Genomic DNA, 20,442 nt, shown 5'->3' with positions numbered 1-20,442 from the left:
GAGCCACAGGTTCCTACAACTGTTGCTGCTTCAGGAGCTGGTTCTGCAACAAATGGCAAACCCTTGCAGTCTGACCAAAGACCATTATCAATGACTCCAGTCATGAAAGCGGTCTTTTTGTCTATGTTTCCATTGGAAACAACGGCTGATGATATTAATTATTATATCAAATCAAAGATTGAAGGTGACTATTTTCTACGAGTTTTTAAGCTTCGATCGTCATTTTCTATAAATAGATCGTTTTTTAAAATCGTGGTAAATAAGAATATTTTCAATCAATTGATGTTGAAGGAATTTTGGCCTGCTAAGGCGTTCATAAAAGAATTTGTTGAAAGATCTGACAATTTGGCCCATTTACCTCAGAGACCAGTTTCGGTGTCAAAAAACTAAATAATTCTTTTTCTATATGTTATCAGAATGTAAGAGGGTTAAACACAAAATTAACTCGCTTATTTACTGATAGTCTTGGATTTGATTATAATATAATTGCATTCTCGGAGACATGGTTAAAACCATCGGTATTAAGTAGTGAAATTTTATGTTCAAATTATCAAATTTTTAGAAGGGATCGCATTGATAAAAGAGGTGGTGGAGTTCTCATTGCAGTTGATTGCAAATATTCCACCAACTTAATTGAAGTAAATTACTCGGACATTGAATTTATTGCCACATCCACTGAATTTCACAATTTTAAGTTATTTGTCACTTGTTCTTATATACCTCCATCATCCCAACTTGATACTTATAATAAACATATATTAGCAATAAGCTCAATACTTAGAAAAATGAATGATTCTGATAGAATTTTGGTCCTTGGTGATTTTAATATGCCGTCTGTTAAGTGGCTTTCATTGCCCGATTCTGAAGCATTGACTCCTTTAACATCTGATGCAAATATTAATCAAGATACATTTGACATTGTTAATCGTTTTTGTGACCTCAGTATTCAACAAATCAATAATATTCGAAATAGCTATGATAGAATTCTAGACCTAGCATTTGTAAATTTTACACAATATTTTGAAATAATTAGAATTTTTCCAATTTCTACACCTGAAGATAATCATCACCCTACATTATGCATATCCATGATCAATAATAATAATACCATTGTAGACAATCAGTCTAAATCAACCAAATCCGTTCTTGATTTAAAAAAAACCGACTTTAGAAAACTTAACTCCCTAATTTCTTCTGTTGATTGGACATCAGTATGCCTCTGTAAAAGTCATGCTGACCTTGAATTTGCATTAGATAGATTTTATAATATTCTAGATCGATTTGTTTCAGAATGTGTCCCAACTGCTAGAATCAAAAACTCAGGTAAATATCCATGGATAACACCTGAACTTTCGTCAATAAAAAATTCCAAAAATAGGCTTTTTCGAAAATATAAAAAAACTGGCTCATCTGTTGACTATGCCAAATACTCCATTGCTCGATCAAAATATACTTTTGAGTCCAATAGATTGTATAATAATTACCTCAGCAAGATCAAGGATAGTTTTAAATCAAATCCAAAATCCTTCTATGAATTTGTTAACTTGAAAAGAAAAGTTTCTTCTAAACCTACTATCTTGAAATTCAATGATCATGAGTATGTAAAAGACTCTGATATCGCTGAAGGTTTTAAAAATTTTTTCGCTACAACATATTCAAATGCAGTTTATCAATTTAAAGATACATATCCTTACAAGATAGATAAGATAGACCAAATTTGTATGCCATATTTAAAAACTCAAGACGTTTCCAGAAGTCTACGAGCTATAAAGTCAATTAAAAGTCCAGGCCCTGATGGGATTCCCAGTATAATTCTTAAGTTCTGTTCGTCTACATTATCAAATCCGTTAACACAATTATTTAATTATTCCCTTAAATTTGGTCACTTTCCTGCTTTATGGAAATCATCTTATATTATACCTTTACATAAATCTGGCAGTCTATCAAATGCTTCGAATTATAGAGGAATTGCAAAATTAAGCGCTATTCCTAAATTGTTTGAAAAATTAGTCACGGAAGTAATTTCCAATAAAATTCAACCCATGCTAAGTCCTTATCAGCATGGTTTTCGTAGTGGTCTCTCAACAATAACAAATCTTATTCAATTTACATCTATTGTAATAAAAGGATTTGTTCGACGTTACCAAACTGATACAATCTATACAGATTTTAGCAAAGCTTTTGACAGAGTCAACCACAAGCTTTTGCTATATAAATTAGATTGTATAGGATTCAATGATAACTTAGTCAAGTGGATAGCATCTTATTTGTACAATAGATCGCAAGTAGTTCTGTTTGACGGATGTCGATCAACATCGATTATAGTTCCGTCGGGTGTTCCTCAGGGAAGTCACCTTGGGCCGATTCTCTTTCTTTTGTTCATAAACGATTTACCAAGTTCAATAATGCACTCAAAATTTCTAATGTATGCCGATGATAACCTTTTAAATAACCTTTTTCAGTGGTGTAAGGTAAATTGTATGGATTTAAATTTGAATAAATGTAAACATATGTGTTTTTCCAGATCATCTTCTTTAATAAAGCAATTCATTATTAATGATTTTGTTTTATCTTCTGTAGAATCGTTTGTTGATCTTGGCATTTTAATGGATCAAAAATTAAATTTTAATAAACATGTAATCTCTATGGTAAACAAAGCCAATGGTGTCTTAGGATTTATAAAAAGATGGGCCAAAGAGTTTTCTGATCCATATATAACAAAGTAATTATTCACTTCCCTTGTCAGACCTATATTAGAATACGGGTCTGTCATATGGGATCCGCAATATGCTTCTTACTCTGATAGAATCGAATCAGTGCAAAAACAATTTCTACTTTTTGCATTGAGGGGATTACATTGGAGTAGTAATTTTGAACTGCCTTCATACTCTAGCAGGTTAAAATTAATTCGACTACCTACGTTAAAAAGTAGACGCATTATGTTAAATACTATGTTTGTGTTAAAAATATTGAATGGTAGTGTGCCGTGTGATTTCTTAATATCGTCTATTAGAATAAATGTTCCTTTTAGATCTACTAGATTTTATCAATTCTTATATATAGATTTTCACCGTACCAATTATTCTATGGGTGAACCCCTTAGCAAAATGTGTATTGATTTTAATTCCATGTACTATAATGTAGACTTTTGCACGAGTTTGGAAGTTATAAAATCTAATATAATCTTATTTTTAAATAATTAGTAGTTGTATGATTTTTAAAACTGGCTGATGAAGTAGATTCTGTAGCTGGTTTTCGAACTTCCTTCCTATATCCCATCATGGTGCGGATCATCGTGTGTACGTGATCCCTACGAAAAGGGACGTCGCCCCCTCGGTCGGCAGGGGTGGGAAAGAGAGGCGTGGGAACGTTCGAAAAAAAAAATATAAAATAAAAAAAATTGATTATTTTATTAATATATTAATAATTTTTTATTTATTTTGCTTGAAATTGAAGAACGTTTTCATTGCTTTGGAGTAAGTTTTTCTTTCATGCATTGGCGCCAATGTTTTTATTTTGGTTATCAACTGTTATCTTGCTAAAGTTTACTAAGGGGTAGTTTACACTATATGTAAATGTCATCTGACACGAAATAAAAATATTCCATATCTACCCACGGAGGCAATGTTGAGACGTAGTGTTTTACATTTTTGTTGGTGTGGACGCACAGAGTAAATGGTATATTTATAATATAAAAAAAAAAAAAAAAAAACAGAATCATATTTTGGGGAATTATCATCGGATTTCAACAAAGCATTTGTGGATTTATTGTTTGGACACTTTGATTGGAAAAAAAGTTCAAATGCCAAATGAAAGACATGCTGAGTTCAAGAAATAAAAAAATCTATCGTTTTGTTAGGGTAAACCATGGTAGAACTATATAAGGTAACATCAATACCCAGCTGATTGAAATCGGCTGTAAGGTTAGTGTCAAATTCCGTACGACATTTTATATTTGTATACCATAGTATGGAGGGTATATTATGTTTGTTTTTCCGTTTGTAACGCATTGAAGTAATAACTTGTGACCCTATAAAGTATATACAGTTGCGTTCAAAATAATAGGAGCGCCCATACAAAAAAAATAAATATGCAAAAAAATTTGGTTAAACTTACTCATTTGGGTTTATTTTAAATTTGTTTAACAATGTTGACATCCCAACAGTTAATTCATCAGCAGAAATGTGGCAATCTGCTTTAAATTATTTACTGTTTACACCAACATTATAATGTGTTTAAAGTTTTTGTTCAGAAAAATAGGAGTGTGGAAGAAAAAGGACGATAAAAATAGTTTTAGTTGAGTTTAGGATCAAAATTGTCAATATTTTAGTAAACAGTAGTAAATCCAATAGATTTTATGAGATTTGATTGTTGTTTGAAAACAAAAGTCCTTTGGAGGTAGCCAAAAAACAGGCGATTGTCCTTGCAGAAATTTTTTCCATATATCAGCACTTATTGGGCAACTCAATGAATTTTGTAGACAAAAGCTTTAACGATTAGATTTGTTTGATGCTATAGATGTTATCTCTAACAATATATAATGATTGGGACCCATAAATTTGTGTATTTTGATCCTTGATCCAAGTTTAAGACAGTTTACATTAGCCTTTAAGGTAAGGATCGGCCTAAAAAACGTATTTATAAAGAATTTATTCCCCAACCAAATAATATTTGGAAGTCCTTAGGGTGCTAACCTTGTGAATGCAGTCAATTTCGCTTCTATTCAAAAAATGGTTTAAACGTGAACGGTTGAAATGTACTTTGAACCATTTAGTGATAGGCAGGCTGGGATTGCACTATGGTTGGTATATGCCGTAATATATTTTTCAATATAAACTTACGTTTTTCACTCAAAAATACTTCATTTAGGTTAGTTTCATTAGAAAACTGTTTATTATACGATGCAAAACCTACTAAAAATAATCTTAGGCCAATTTCAAAAGTTTGTCTTTAAAGTTTCCATCTCAACAAAGCGTTTTAAAAAATGTCTCATATGTGCCAATCATCCAATTATTCAAATATGAGCCATATAATGAATTCTGCGTGCAGTTATGATGCTAAGGACCTCAAAACATCACTTGATCGAGAAATTAATGCCTTATAGATACGCTTTTTTAACCGATCCTTACGTAAAGAGTTAATGGAAACCGGCTTTAACTTGGCTCAAGGATCAAAATACACGAATTTCCGGGATACCGATCATTATATATTGTTCGAGATAACAGCCAGAGCATCAAAAAACTCTAATCACTAAAGTTCTGTCTACAAAATCGATTGAGTTACCCAATAAGTGCTCAATTTATGGAAAAAAGCTCTGCAAGGACAATCACCTGTTTTTAGGCTACCTCCAAAAGAACTTTTGTTTTCAAACAGCCATCAAATCTCATAAAATCTATTGGATTCACTACTGTCAACTAAAATATAGACAATTTTGATCTTAAACTCAACTAAAAATATTTTATTGTCCTTTTTCTTCCGCACTCCTATTTTTTTGAACAACAAATTTGAAGGCGATTTATAATGTTGGTGTAAACAGTAAATAATTTAAAACAGATTACCACATTTCTGCTGATGAATTAACTCTTGGGATGTCAACAATGTTAAATAAATTCAAAATAAACCGATGTAGCCGTATCCGTCTGTTGTAATCACTCTAGCGTCCATAATAATTGAGCTAGAACGCTATGTTTTTGCACCAGAGTGTCTTTTTGTCATAGTCAGATCAAGTTCGAAGCTGTCTACATCGGCCCACGTTTTTGTATAGCACCCATATAACGATACCTCCTAACCTAACGCCAACTCGTATTTTTGGCACTGTTTATATGAACTCGCGACATAGTGCGACCCCTTATTTAATGCACCGTGCATGGTTTTATCCCCCCTCGATTATTTAAATAACAAAACTTAACTCCAACACATACGTATTATGTGTATAAATTTTATTTGAAATGATAAATCCAATGTGTCAAACAATTGTACAATTATCCATTAACATAAAAACAAAGTAATAGAGAAGAAGACAGAATTCATAAGGAGAAAAACAAAATAATTCAATTGGCCTTAGGCTGTGCAAGCGAAATGATATATTTCATGGTATATTTTTTTAGTTTCTTCATGAATTTACTTTCAACTACATATGCATGTTTTGAATCAGAAAAACAGTTTTTATCTGATGCAGGTGCAGTGCAGTAGAAAAAATGAATTAACCTTAGTATATTTTAAATGTCTGGGCACCTACCTTATATATAAGTATGTATTTATGTATATATAAAGAATATTGTAATTTAATGAGAAATAAAACAAAATACAACGATGACCTGTTGACGAATATGCTTACATTTAAAGATCTATTAGCGGAACTAAAACTATTTTGTCAGAAAGCAGTTACAAGTCATATATTAATCCATACATTTTACAGTCTAAAACTTATTTTAAAATCGTTTGCTTTTAGACACCAGGAGGAGGTGGCTCATCGCAGCGTCCAGTTGGTGTCTTTATATTTATGACAACGTCGTCGGGAACCATACTAAGAAGCTCTGCTTCACTTAGTGTAGCGAGACGGCTTGTAGAAGTCGTGTCTGAAAAGAAAAACAGCAAAATTAACGATAATTACTGCGTATCTTTCATGAACCTACTTTTTTGTCCATAAGACGAATCAATTGGTTCAGCAGGATTGTATTCCTCAACGGCCTCAGACATTGCTGACGTTAATGAACCAATTACAGGAGGAGGTGGGGGTATTGCCGGACGAATGTCTTGTGTGGGATTTGAAGTTTTTATGCTAGCAAGAATTTGAGATAAATTCGACGGTATGGCAATGTTAGCCAATACTTTAGACGTTGTTCCTGGAGTGCTTCCGAATTTCTGAAAATTTAAACATTTTGAATTTCATGGTATATTTGTATTAAGTGTGTCTGCGTACTTGTAATTTTTAATAATTAGCTGTGTCTTTTTACGTGATAATTAGTAATAATTTTTACTAATGTTGCAGATTTTGACAGTTGTATAAAGAAAAAGTTGTTGAAAAAAATGTTTGAGCAAAATTTAGTAATTAAAAAGGACACACCAATTATTACAAATGTTTCAAATTTTTCAGTTGTATAAAGGAAAAGTTGCTGAAAAATTTGTTTCAACAACATTTTGTAAGTAAAAAGACACACGAATTAAAAGAAATATTAATAGGTCTGTCCTTGTACTTGAAGTTTTTGTAGAGAAGTTTTTCAAGGCTGATATACTCAGGAAATGTCGCCAACATTACTGATGGGTATTTTGCCACCGTTAAAAAATGTTTGATGTTGCCTGGCCGGGGAATCAAACCACTGACCTTGTGCGGGTGTGCATACCATTGCACCACGGTGGCACCCTGAGTGGTGTCTTAAGGCACGCCGTTCGGACTCGGCGATAAACAGTAGGTCCCATATCATTGAGCTAATATGAACCGGGGTGCACTCATTGATATGAGAGAAGTCTCCCTTGTCCCGTATGGGATGTTGTGGAACAATGTTTTTTTTTTTGTTGTCCTTGTACTTGATAATTTTTACTAAATGTTGCTGAAACATATTTTTAGCAACTTTTCCATTATACAATTGTTAACTTTAGAAACAATTGTAATAATTATTACGAATGTTTCGAATTTTGACAGTTGCATAAAGAAAAAGTTGGTGAAAAAATGAGAGAAGGCTCACTTGTCCCATCTGGGATGTTTGTGGAACAATTACATAAAGGAAAAGTTGCTGAAAAAAATGTTTCAGAAACATTTAGTAAGTACAGACAAACCTAATATAATTTGTAATAATAGATTTGTCCTCGTACTTAAAAAAAGTTGCTGAAACAATTTTTTCAGCAATTGTCCTCGTACTTACTAAATGTTGTTGAAACACATTTTTCAGCAACTTTTTCTTTGTACAACTGTCAGTTTTAGAAACATTTGTAACAACTATTACAAATTATCGAGTTCGCAGACAGGCATCACGTAAAAAGACACAGCTATTATTACAAATGAAATTTGTGTTAAAATTAAAATCGGGTGGAGACGACAGCATACGAGCGGAATTTAGTGCTTTGATACTTCCACTATCTCTTCTTAACATTAGAAGACGGAGAAAGACAGCAGATACAAAAACCACGATTTTTTGGCAATTATATCTGCGAACAGAACACCCAAAATCAATGTGGGAGTTATTTCCGTACACAAGATTTACTTATAACAAATATTGATATTAGCTTTGTCCCTACCGAAGTTTCCCCAGTCAGTAAACCCGCAATTTCCATTTCCTGTGCTGCTATTTGTCTGTTAATTTCTTCCATTTTACGTTTGAGCTCCTCCTCTGCTGTTTGCATTTGGTTAGTACCAGTGGGCAACTTTGTAGGTAACAAGGCCAAATCTTCATCACCAGAGCTACCACCAGGAGAATATGGTTCATCGGCATCGTTCACACTTGGCACCAGAGTAGCAACAGGTTTAACTGTTTTTAAATATTAAATTAGCCATAAATATTTGCAAATAATAAATATAATTTTTAATAATACTTACCCTTTTGTAATTTGGATACAATTGGTGCCTTAATGATGGCATCAATGTCAATGTCTTGTGGATTAGGTGACTGATGTCGTTTCTTAAGTCTAGGACTTCCTGGAGGAGAATTAACATCAATATCACGACCGACAAACTGTAATTAGAGGCCATACAATTGAAGCGGAAACCATTGAAGCTATCGATGATGTTTTACTTACTTTGCTTACTATCTCAGGAATTTGTGGAACAATCGAGCTATAACGCTTGCCAACAACACGCACAATTATACCAATTAACATATCCGGCCTGTAAGGATCATCAACAAACTCCTGACATTCGCCGAATCGCAAAACAGCAGGCATTATCTTCCCGGCTGCCAATGGGTATATATAAAAATCTTTTATATATTGTGATATACTTTTGATAACTCCCAACCGATTGCGTATTTCCAAATACTCATACAACAGTTTGTATGCAGCTGTTTCTGTTTCATTTGCTGGCAATAATCGCAACAGAACAATCTCTTTATTTGGACTTTTCTTGATCTTTGAAATATAATCCCATACTGTTTCGGGTCCAATGCGACCAACAACGTCCAATTCTTTGGCCAAGAGTTTAGATAGATTATTACTGGTGCCAGACAGTGGCTGTAGGCATAGATGAAATGAAGTAACATCTACCATATTGATATTGCCAGACCATAAAATTGTATTGTTATAGCGGCTAGAGTCACTACCATCGAATGAGGGCGATGAGGAGATAAATCTTGCATACGGATCATGTGGAGGAGTAGGTATTGAAACTGTACTGCTTGGTTCCTGATCACTCGAATCCACATAAGTGGAGGGAGCAGGAATGTCAACCACGTAGCTATTATCACTGCTACTACTTATTGTGGAGGTGATTGACGGAGCGGACAGTGATGACGTTGGCGTTTTCCTATTGTTATCGGTTTCTTTATTCCGTTCGGAAATCAAATTGGCTGCTTCTTCAACAGTCTTTGTCGATTCGAGAATTTTGTCAACCAAGTTGTATTCCTCTAAGATGTTGGAGGTTTGCTCCTGATTTATTTTCTTTCTTATTGCGCCAGTAATTTTTTTCTCCGTCACAGGTGGCTTCTTATTGTTGTTATCAGCAGATTGTTGATCCCGTTCTGGACGATCTTTGATACGATCCTTTTCTTTATCTCGTCGTTCATCCTTAACATCCCTTGAACTCTTGTGTCGTTTCTCAGTGCGGTCACCGCTACGACTGCGAGAACGACTTCGACTGCGTTTTCGGGACCGAGATTTATCCCGATATCGATCTTTGCTTTTATGACGTTTATCACGATCTTTTTCCTTGTCACGATTTTTGTCCCTTTCTTTTTCCCTGTCGCGTTCCCGACCCCGTTCCTTCTCTTTATCTTTTTCTTTAATTGTACTGCTAGAGGCCTTGGATCTGTCATCGTCGCCTAGTTTTAAATATTGCGAATGGGATTTATTATAGTCCAGATCTGAGGCATGATAAAGAGATTTAGATGATGTCCCTTCTTCGGCGAATTTCGATTTATTAAGATTTGAGACGGCATCATCGTCTTCGGGAATAGTCAAGGCGACATTCTCAAATTCCGAAGATTTGCCTTCAATTACTTCCTCTCCTTTGTGTGTTTTCAATACATAATTTTTAGCGCACGATAGCAAATCTAACTCAGACTTTTTAATCATTTCCAACTGATGTTTTGCTTCTTGTTCGCGCCACTGTGCCAATTCTTGACTAGCCATTTCTTCTGGAGACATCCGCACCAATTGTTTTGGCTCAATGAGTTTTCTACAAATCTTAGCGTACAACGTATGATTTTTCCTATCTTTGATATTAAACATCAATGAACGATACTTGGCTTTATATTTCGCACCTGTATCGCGATTAAAGTAGTGGTACATCTCTAATTCTGTGGCCTTTATAAACTCTTCCACTTCTTCGGCTGATAATTTGGGTATATCGTTTATTTTATTTCCGTCAGTTTCGCTGGCAGAATCCTCTGTTGTTGCCACGCCTTCTTCTTGGATTCTTTGTATTAATTGTTCCTTAAGAGTGCGTCGGACCACATGACGAATATCTTCATCGTGGCCAGTTGCCTTGTTGCCAGATTCAAGGCTAACGGGACGTTTGTTCGAACTTGTTTGTTGTTTGTCTTTAGCCGGTTTAGCTTCCTCGCTCGATTTCGAAACTTTATCAACTTTAATGGATACTTGTTGCGGATATTTCTGCAATTGTTTAGGTGTACCAGGTCGTGAATTCGATGATGTTGATGGTGAATTTTTCACAAATTCCTGGATTGTTTTATTAGGCTTTGAATGTACCAGTGTCGGACTGGCTTTATTAACAGTCGTTGTAGAATTGATTTGAGGACTGTTTGATCTCGTTTCATTCTTTTGCTGTTGAACTGTACTAGCAGCAAATGGAAGTAATTTTAAGGGAGGAGGTGATGTGGTCATTTTTGAAACTGTAGGAGACGATGAATGCTGTGTACGCATTTTGTGTCTTTTCTAAGAAAGAAAAATAACAAGCAATTTTGAGATAGAAAAATACAATATTAACTTTAGATACTACCTCTATGTCCAAAGCCTGTGGGCTACCCGGTTGAATAACTTCAAATGTTGGATTATCTTGAAGCCATTTTTTGAGATTTGCAAATGTTGGAGCACTGTGGCCGGTAAGTCTGAAAATATGAAATATAATTTATATGCAAATATATAGTACTATGCAAAATAGAAATATAGCCAACCAATCAACAAAACGTTAAATATTTCAAAAATATTTCTATCAAGTGCGGAAATTTTAATAAAAACCCATATTTTGGTCGATACGGTGAGAAAAGGATCACCGTTTATATTTTTCTATTAATATTTAACAATCTTTCCAAAAATATTAAAAAATAGTCTTTGTTCAATGTGATATACTTACGTTCGTCCCGTTTTACGTTCGAAAACATTGACCTGAAAAATACGCATTGTTAATAATATATACATACTTCGAATTTCTACAATCCTCGCGCACAAACAACTACCTATAGTAGTCGAAACGAGTGCTAAAATACACACTTACTCTTTCCATTTTAGTCTTACGATCCGGCATTGACAACTCCTCTTCAAATAGTCCTTTAGATTTTTTCTTTGTTTTGTCTTCCTGCAAATTCGCACTTAAGGTAGCCCACGCTGTCTGTGAATGTTTCCGTATACAATCATCGCTGCAATAAATTGAGTTTGGTCGTGCATTTTTCTTGCAGACTATGCATAAAGTAGGTGGTTCACTCGAAACAGTTTTTGTGATCGGAGATTCATTTGACGAAGATTGTGTTTTTGAAATTGCTGAGACAACTTGTAAATGTTGGTTTATAGATTGAGCTGGTGACATAGTTTTTATAAATTTTATATTTTGGGTTTGGGTTTGCTGCTTTCCACCGCATATTTGTTTTACAACAGCGAATGTCCTCACAGGCGAACCAATATTTGATGTCGTTTTCAAGGCTTGTGCTGTTGTAACAAATATCTTCTTTTGTCCTGTTCCAGTTCCCGTTGCTGCCTGAATGAAAACCTTTTTCCCACTAAAGTCCTTCAGATTTATTATCTGTCCGGTTTGCAGTTTAGTTTTCGGTGATTCGGTAAAAGTTGACTTACTTAGATCGGAAGTGGTTTTATTTACATCTTGTTGCAACTTGGCAGTAACAACTGTCGCGGTCGAAGTAGAAGCAGCACTTATTAATGGAGCAGTGACAATTGTTGAAGTATTTGTAGATGCTGCTGCGTGTACAACGGTCGTAGATTCCTTTTTGAAAAGGTCAGTAATTTTCGGTTGTTTCTGCCAATAAACCAAATTATGAGCAATAATATGCGGACTACTAAAGTAAAACGACTTACCTGTTCTTCTATTTTCTTTAAACACTTGGGACATGTCCAATCAATACCTTTTTGCTCCATTTCCAATCCCATTGCTTTTGTAATATTAACACAGGTTCCATGGAACCAATCTTCACACACATCGCAGCATATCATGAATCTATTGTTATGAGGTTGTCTACATATACACCATAACCTAAAATGTATCGGGATTGTATTATAACTTTTTTTTTTAATTTATAAAAGTCCCTTACTTATTTGGATCGTCATCATCTTCTTCACCCGATTCAGATTCACCTGCATCCGCTTTAGATTTGCTGGCTTTCTTGGTAGCATTCCGCTTAATCTTCTGTGGAGTTGTTGCAGTAGCTGTTATATTTTCTTTTGAGCATCTTCTACGACTACTTGCGTCTTGAGTTTTCTTTTCTAATGAAGCGTTACTTGAGACTCCGGATGTCACTGTTGACGTACTGGAAGTGTCTAACATAGCATCGTTGGTAGAGTAAGCAACAAGCGAAGAAGTTGCTTGCGTTGAGTTATTTCCAGTGTTGGGGTTTGCTAATGGCTGGGTTTGTGCTCTCCTCTTAGCCCGCGTTGTGGGAGCCTCAATAGGAGGTAGAGTAATAACTCGTCCATTTCCTCGAACAATTTGTATGGGCTCCTTGCGAACTAAAGGCGATATTTTTATGGTCTGTTGTGTTGTACGAGATTGATCCGGACTGGATTGAGTTGCAGTTGGCGTGGTAGGTGTTATATTTGAAATGCTCATTTGTATAATACTCCTCGAAGAATGAGGTATATCATCCAATATACTTTTTTGACTACTGCTCTGTTGGGAAATAGGAGCTAAGGGTGGAGGGTTTGTATTTGTCATTGTGCTGGTGCTTGCTATGGGCTCATTCGAGTCTCCAGAGCCCAAAACATCTACGGCTTCCTGTAATGTTTTATCATCTTTGATCAAATCGACCACCTGTTGCAGTATATCGTCGGGCAAATCGTCATCGTTACCATCAGCGCCTGATAACAAAGATGTGTGACTCAAATCAATATCTGCCAGTTTCACGCTGTTATTGTCTGGCGGAATGTTAACCCTTGAATTTTCCACTTTTTCACACGTAGTTCGGTTGACATTTTGTCTACAGTCATCAATTCCCGACTCGTTAACACTTTTATTCATAGCAGTGATATTAGGTACCAACGATGCTTCGGTGCTTTCCAACATTTTTACCAATTCTGGTATATTTTCAATAATGTTACAGGGAGCCGGGGTAAGAATTTCTTTGGGTTTTTGCATTTCATCCTGGACAATGGAGTTGATCAAATCAAGTTGTTTGTCATGTTCAGCTTCCAACTCAGAAGAACTTTGATGAGTTTGAATTGATATTTGTGCTGGTAACTGGTTTTTGGATGCTGTCTCCACACCTAATGGCATAAATCCCTTTGAACCAGTTGTCGCTTTGGGAGACACAGCAGCAGCTGTGGTCATCTTAAATAATGGCTTTACACATGTGAACTTTGCTGTGGACGTAGGAAGTATTCTTTGGTCCTGTTGTTGTTCCATGAGCAGTGTGTTTAAGTCTGTGAAACCCTTAGTTTTTGGACTGGACATAATATTTTTGTTAATAAGGATTTCTTTATGCATTTGCGGAGAAGTTGCGGTCTTGACCGCCATGCTTGTCTTTGGCGGTACCGTTTTGATATTAGTTACTTGTGTCTGCCATGTCTTACTTTCAACCGGTTTTTTGGGAAGAGGCTCAGCAACGGCGGGTACAGATGCAGTGGCTTCATTACTTACACTCTTAGCAGAAAAACAAAGACTGGGCAATGACAATTTTGTTGGATTTGATCGAACTGTGATTCGGCCAACATCCTGCGGGTTTTTTAAGTTTGGCTTCGGTTTTTGAATTGTAATAGCTGATGTATTCAAGTTTGACTTGGTTGTTGGTTCATTATGTTCCTCTTGAATCGGAACACGTCTTGACTTCTGCAGAATTTTCGGAGCGGCAGGTACACGCTTCGCAATTTTAGCAGCCCTAATTTTTCTTCGTCTTCCCTTTGGGTTATTAACATCAAAATCTAAATCACTGTCGCGGTCATTATCTGATTCATCTGACTCCTCTGGTCCCGTACATTCACTTTCATCTTCCTCACCTATGAATGCGGAGTCTTTTTCTTCGATTGGAAGCCGAGAATCTGGTTCATTTTCTTCTTCATTGCTTTCAACAGACTTTGCATCTTTGTTGTCTTTAAGAACAACTTTACCCATTGAAGTGTTGCCTTTATCCTTTATAGAAGTTGTTGGGCTAAATAATTTTCCAATGGCATCCGTTTTTTGCACAATTTTTCTGCGAATGAACAGCTGTTTTCCCACAGAAGACAAATTAGGATTTGGTGCAGATTTCCGACTACTGGATTGTTGTTCGAGTTCCAATTTTTCTGCTGCCAGTTTTGCTTTCATTTGGCTAGGTGATGTGTAAGGAGTATAGCAGTGATCGTTTCTAATAACAAGTAATTGGAACTCGATATCTTCTTTACTTTTCCTATCTGGTCCCAAACCTGCCATTTCTGTAATGAAAATTTAGTATTATTCACAATGTTTTCTGCATGATAGGAATATATTGTATACTTCTAATAAAACTATATCCTATAAAGTCTAATTTAGTTGCAGTCTAAAGTCTAATTTAGTTTGATATTTAATTGCGTCTCACAAATGTATATTAAAATATATTGAAACTGGTTTGAGTGATAGTTCGAACAATATTTTGATATTTCATACAAGATAATAAAAAAAAAGCTAAACAATTTTATTTTTTATTGCTACTTTTTACAGAATCCCCTCTTTCGTTTCAATTTTGCATTATTCTTGCAATCGAAAAAGTCGGTTATTGTTAAGTATGTGAGGTCCCTTGCAATAACAATCTCAACATATACTTTGTTTTCTAATATTGACTTACTCAAGGCTTTTTTTACTATTTCCGTGGCATCGTCTGGAGAATAAAATTCTTCAAAGCGTAGTCCAACTATTTTCGGGCGATCCCTTCTACGTTTACGAAACATTTTTTTCTGTTTTACAACGTTGGGTTGACGACCACGGCGCCGAGGAATGGTTTTGTTTTTAGATTTATTCTCCTCTGAGCTCTGTATGCCATCTTCTCGATCTGAGCTGCCACTGTCGCCACTAACATTGCGATCACCATCTGAGATGTCGCTCTCTTCACCATGGTCAGAGCTATCATTAGCAGAATCTAAATCCTGTCGTCTTGATATTTCTTCTTGCCTTGCTTCCTCTTCCTCCTCCTCTTGCATACTAGGAGTTGGTGAAGTCAATCGGATGACACTTATAGATGATATTTTCTTGTCATCTAAAAAATATAATTGGTGAGTTCCAACATTCAGTAAAAATATTTCACCTTACTCACCTATTAGGCTTTCCAAACCCTTGTCGTCAAAGCTTATTCCATTTTTTCCATATACAACTACGAGGTTTGAATCCGAGTTGCTGGTATATTCTGCACCACCGCCGTCTGCAGTAGGCAGAGGCGTCCTTTCAATGAACATAGAACTCGACATTGCGATGGATTTTCAGAGCCACTTGCCACTTGATGTCAATTAGCGGTAATAAAAAGGGGAAATAAACAAAACAAAAAATGAAAACAGCTATAGTGTGAAAATTGTATTCGTCTTACTTACAAAGTGTACTACACGATGTAAACTTCACGATTTTTTCTATAGTATTAGAAGTAGGCCAATTATTCTTTTAGGAGGGCATCTTTGAGGCGCCTGCAAGAGAAACAAATATAAATATAAGTGCAAGGTTCAGGTTTACGTCTCCGTCCAAAATGTCGTTGCAAGTACTCGAAAAACGCGAACTTTACATATGCACTTCATTTGTTTGCATACTTTCTAGTGTACTTTTCTAATTTTTTATGATAGAGCTAGTATATGTTGGTTTTTTTATGTTTTTTATCAAAAAAATATTACTTTTCTATTATGTTTTCACGTTTTTTTCGGCCATCTTGGATTTGCAGCCAATCAATTTAAAAACGTTCCGCAAAAATCAAATAATGACCACAAAAGGGAATCAGTGATGAATAATGAAAACAAACCGAAATGGCGAATGACTCTATTGTTTACGAATAATGTGAAACGTAATGGCCGACTAGCTCTTTGTTTACGAATGTGACGTAGCAAAACACAAAGTCCGTGTTTATACGTTGAAACTGGAATGGCAAATTTTCTTCTCAATTTCTCTTAAAATTTGTGGTGTTTTACATTTAAAAGATTGGTTGTACGGGATTTTGTCTCCTCTTTGATAATATTCGTAAATTTCACACACAGGGTTGCATTTTTTGTAACATGATACCAAGCGTACTTAATGTAAAAAGAAGGTATTTTATAAAAATATTTCATAAAAATGTTAAAATGCTTATAAAATATAATCATTTTATGCGTTAAATACTTTTTTATGCACAAATTCATTGCAAAACTAAATTTTGTTACAATTTCTCTTACTATGTTTTGCAACTCTGCTTAACAAGAATAACCACCACAAAGAGGAGACAAAGAACGTTTTCACACGATAAGGTTTGCCTGCTCAAAAATGCGTTGTCCGTTTTGGTTCTCATTCGTAAATTGTGTCAGTGTTGAAACAAAATGTGGAAGTAAGTGAACGAAAACGTACATAAAGTACCATACATACAACACTAGCATGTAAGATATTATCTACCTGTTTCATCATATTTTTTACAAATAAAGGTGTTCTTCAAAACATGACTTCTATGTACCTGTTAATAACAAAGGTATTTCCCTATTTCATAAAAATCTTTCTTGAAAAATTTACGCTGGTAACGCAGATATCATCTTACCTTCAGGTGGTAAGAATTATTACATTATTTTTTACATGTCATGCGCGCATGAGGCAACAATTTTAACAACGCATACATTTTACCCAATTTTATGGGATTCACAAGAATTACTTTTTTTTAATTTTCAAATATAATACACACATAAACCTTTTTGGTACATTTATGTAAAACCGTACTACTTTTTGTTCAAAAAGTACGCTTGTATAAAATGACTTCAAAAGCGCAACACTAGATGTGAAAATTACGAATGAGAGTCAAAACGGAAACCACGTTTTTGAGCAGTCAAACCTTATCGTCTGAAAACGTTCAAAATCTCGTACGAGCAATCGTTTAAGGGCGAAACCTATTCAAACCTATTTCAAATACATGTATTTTGTTTTTGTTTTTTTGAACGCACACGCAACACGCAGAGTTATAGGTTTCGACCTAAATGTAAAACACCACCTTCCTTGCAGTTTAGACACGCAAATGTATGCGTAAATTTTCTGATTCTTCTTCACACTCATTTTCTCGTTTGATCATTATGTCGATGGTCAGACTAGCACGATTTCAACATGGCGACGTCAAGTTTATAGGCGAGGGGTATGAAGTAGTGAAACCCATGTACATGGTTTTCTGTGTTTGTTGTGTTGCCTCTTCTTGTTGTTCGTTGCAAGATTTTTTCTTCCATTTTCTTTCATTGTGATTTTCTCAAGCCAACGTTAACAACGAAACAAGCATAAAAAGATTTAACAAAAACATTTCATTAATGAAATAGACGAGATTTAGCTATTACTATTAATTAAATTATTAATGTTAATTATTTTGTGTTGTTTAGTTTATTTATATATGTTTGCTTTGTTTTTTGGTATGAGAAACACAACAAATGCGAATAGTAAAATAAAGGGACACCAAAAAAATCTTAAATTTCACGTTAACGTGTGTGGACACTAACGAAACTTGAAAAGAAACTTTAACGAAATTGGTTTCAAGAAACCTTGCTAGTCTGACCATCGACTATAGGATGAAACAATAATATTAATTCAAATTGAATCATTAGTCCCGGTCCACACTAGAGTGATTTCATTGAAAAATTGCATGAAATTATGCGTCTCTAGATGGACCTCCATAGTAGAGTAAAATCATAAAATTGCTGTAGTGGGGAATTCGATTTAAAAACAGCTATTTTCATGAAATTTTTTAATGAAATTCACGTTAGTGTGGACGGGGACTCAATTAGAACTTTTTGTGTACGGCCTTTTAAGTAGGAGGATACCCATCCTAAAAGAGCTGATTGAAAACCCATTGAATCTAATTTATGAAGCAAGAGCTTATGTACTACTGTGTGCCGACACGGTGGGTCTAAGCGTCAGGTTGACCTACAGGCGTTGTGTCTTGGCTCCACGTCGACGGCCTCGGGGTGGGCGGGAAACGTAGGGATTTTGCTGGGGTCTTTCTTCCCAAGGTCGGAGACTCAATCACCTCCCCCGCTTGTGTGGGAGCTGGGTGAGCCTCCGGACTTGGAGCGTAATGAAGTTGCGGACAGTATCTGCCGGATTAGGAGTAGAAAATCGCCAGGTATCGACGGCATGACTGGAAGGATGTATAAAGCCATCTGGAAAGTCATGCCTGAGTATATTGAGTCCGTTCTTGGTGGTTGCATTAACCAGGGGTACTTCCCGCGTGCGTGGAAGGAAGCTCGCGTCGTGGTGCTCCTCAAGTCGCCTGATCGGGTAAGGAGTAATCCTCGCTCGTATCGGGGCATAAGCCTTCTCCCAGTGCTTGGAAAAGTGCTGGAGAGGATTATGGTGGCAAGGCTTGGGGAGTGCCGCGGCGTGAGTCCTTCACCGCATCAGTTCGGCTTTGTCGAGGGTAGAGGTACTGTGGACGCGTGGATGCATGTGCAGAATAGTCTGAGCGGGTCAAGTGCCAAATATGTCTTAGGCATATTTGTCGACTTCAAAGGCGCATTGGACTTCCTTTCGTGGGATAGCGTGCTCGCAAAGCTGTCTGAGATCGGGTGTCGGGAGTTTCTTCTCTGGTCCAGTTATTTCAGTGCACGAAGGGCTTGTGTCGTGGGAGCCAATGAGACGGTCTGGACAGATGTGGAGCGAGGCTGCCCTCAGGGGTCTATCTGTGGTCCATTTATTTGGAACCTCATGATGGATTCTCTGCTGCGGGAGTTAGCGACCACTTTCAAGATCTGTGCGTATGCTGATGATCTCCTCATCATGATTGAAGGTGAGGCTCGTGCCGAACTGGAACGTCGTGCTGAGGATGCCATGGGTATCGTGGGGGTCTGGAGTGACCGAGTGGGTGTTGAGGTGTCTAAGGAGAAGACTGAGCTAATGCTGCTGAAAGGCAGATTAGCACACAGTCGACCTCCCCATGTTCGATTTGGTGACCACGGCATACGGTATGTCAAGCAGGTCAAGTACCTTGGGATAACTATGGCCGAGAGAATGAATTTCCTGCCGCACTTTGATCGTTTGAAGGACAAGTTGACTGCTGTAGCTGGAATGGTCAGAAGGGTCTTGCGGACCGACTGGGGTTTGAGCAGACGTTCCGTGCGCACCATATATGGTGGACTCTTTGTTGCCTGTGCAACATATGGGGCGCCTGTATGGTGTGCTGCAGCAGAATCTGTTGTTGGGCGTAGAAAGCTCTTGTCGTGTCAACGAGTGGTCATGTTAGCATGTCTGCCAGTGTGTCGCACTGTGTCTACGGACGCAATGCAGGTGTTACTTGGCGCCCTGCCCTTTGACCTGGAAGCGAGATGTAGGACTGTTCTGTACAAGCTGAAGCGTGGCTTGCAACTGTCCGAGGATGATTGGCTCGGGCCTTCTGATCTGGTGGATGGGGATGTTAGGCGGCGCAGTGCAATCCTTCGGGAGCGTGCTGCTGTTAGGTGGCGGACTAGGTGGACGGACAGTGACAAAGGGCGGGTGACGTACGAATTTATTCGTGACGCAACGTTCGTACTGGACCGCCCAGACTTCAGCTTTAGCATGAGTCTGGGATTCTTACTGACGGGGCATGGCTCTCTAAATGCATTTTTATATGCAAGAGGCCTGTCCAGGACAGATTTATGTGGGTGTGGGATGACTGAGGACTGGAGGCATATACTGACGGAATGTCCTTACTATGATGACATTAGAGTTTTAGTCAATATGGGTATAACGTATGGAGGGGCGGGGTGGGATTT

At 36.6% G+C, this 20,442-nt stretch overlaps 1 protein-coding gene across 6 annotated transcripts; it reads right to left on the bottom strand.

Annotated features, from left to right (window-relative positions):
* Positions 1-5,904: 5,904 nt before the first annotated feature.
* Positions 5,905-16,495, bottom strand: pps (protein partner of snf). Of its 6 annotated transcripts, none has more exons than XM_073991562.1 (14): positions 16,375-16,495; positions 16,084-16,173; positions 15,813-15,991; positions 15,348-15,755; positions 12,648-14,958; positions 12,415-12,589; positions 11,603-12,355; positions 11,462-11,493; positions 11,108-11,216; positions 8,734-11,043; positions 8,534-8,669; positions 8,236-8,465; positions 6,636-6,864; positions 5,905-6,578 (listed from the first exon to the last, which is right to left on the bottom strand). In XM_073991562.1, the coding sequence occupies exons 3-14, from the start codon at positions 15,961-15,963 to the stop codon at positions 6,448-6,450; spliced, it is 6,975 nt and encodes a 2,324-aa protein (XP_073847663.1). In that variant the 5' UTR covers positions 15,964-15,991; positions 16,084-16,173; positions 16,375-16,495; the 3' UTR covers positions 5,905-6,447. The 6 variants fall into 6 exon arrangements, with proteins under 6 accessions (XP_073847663.1, XP_073847686.1, XP_073847669.1 ...); XM_073991585.1 differs by having other exon boundaries at positions 15,813-15,984; positions 16,375-16,465; XM_073991568.1 differs by having other exon boundaries at positions 16,294-16,423.
* Positions 16,496-20,442: the final 3,947 nt, after the last annotated feature.

This window comes from Musca autumnalis, unplaced genomic scaffold, assembly GCF_047663935.1.
Source record: "Musca autumnalis isolate F117 unplaced genomic scaffold, ASM4766393v1 scaffold_1, whole genome shotgun sequence".
Taxonomy (NCBI): Eukaryota; Metazoa; Arthropoda; class Insecta; order Diptera; family Muscidae; genus Musca; species Musca autumnalis.
Note: the sequence above shows the minus strand (reverse complement) of the source record. Positions and strands in the feature narration are given on the sequence as shown.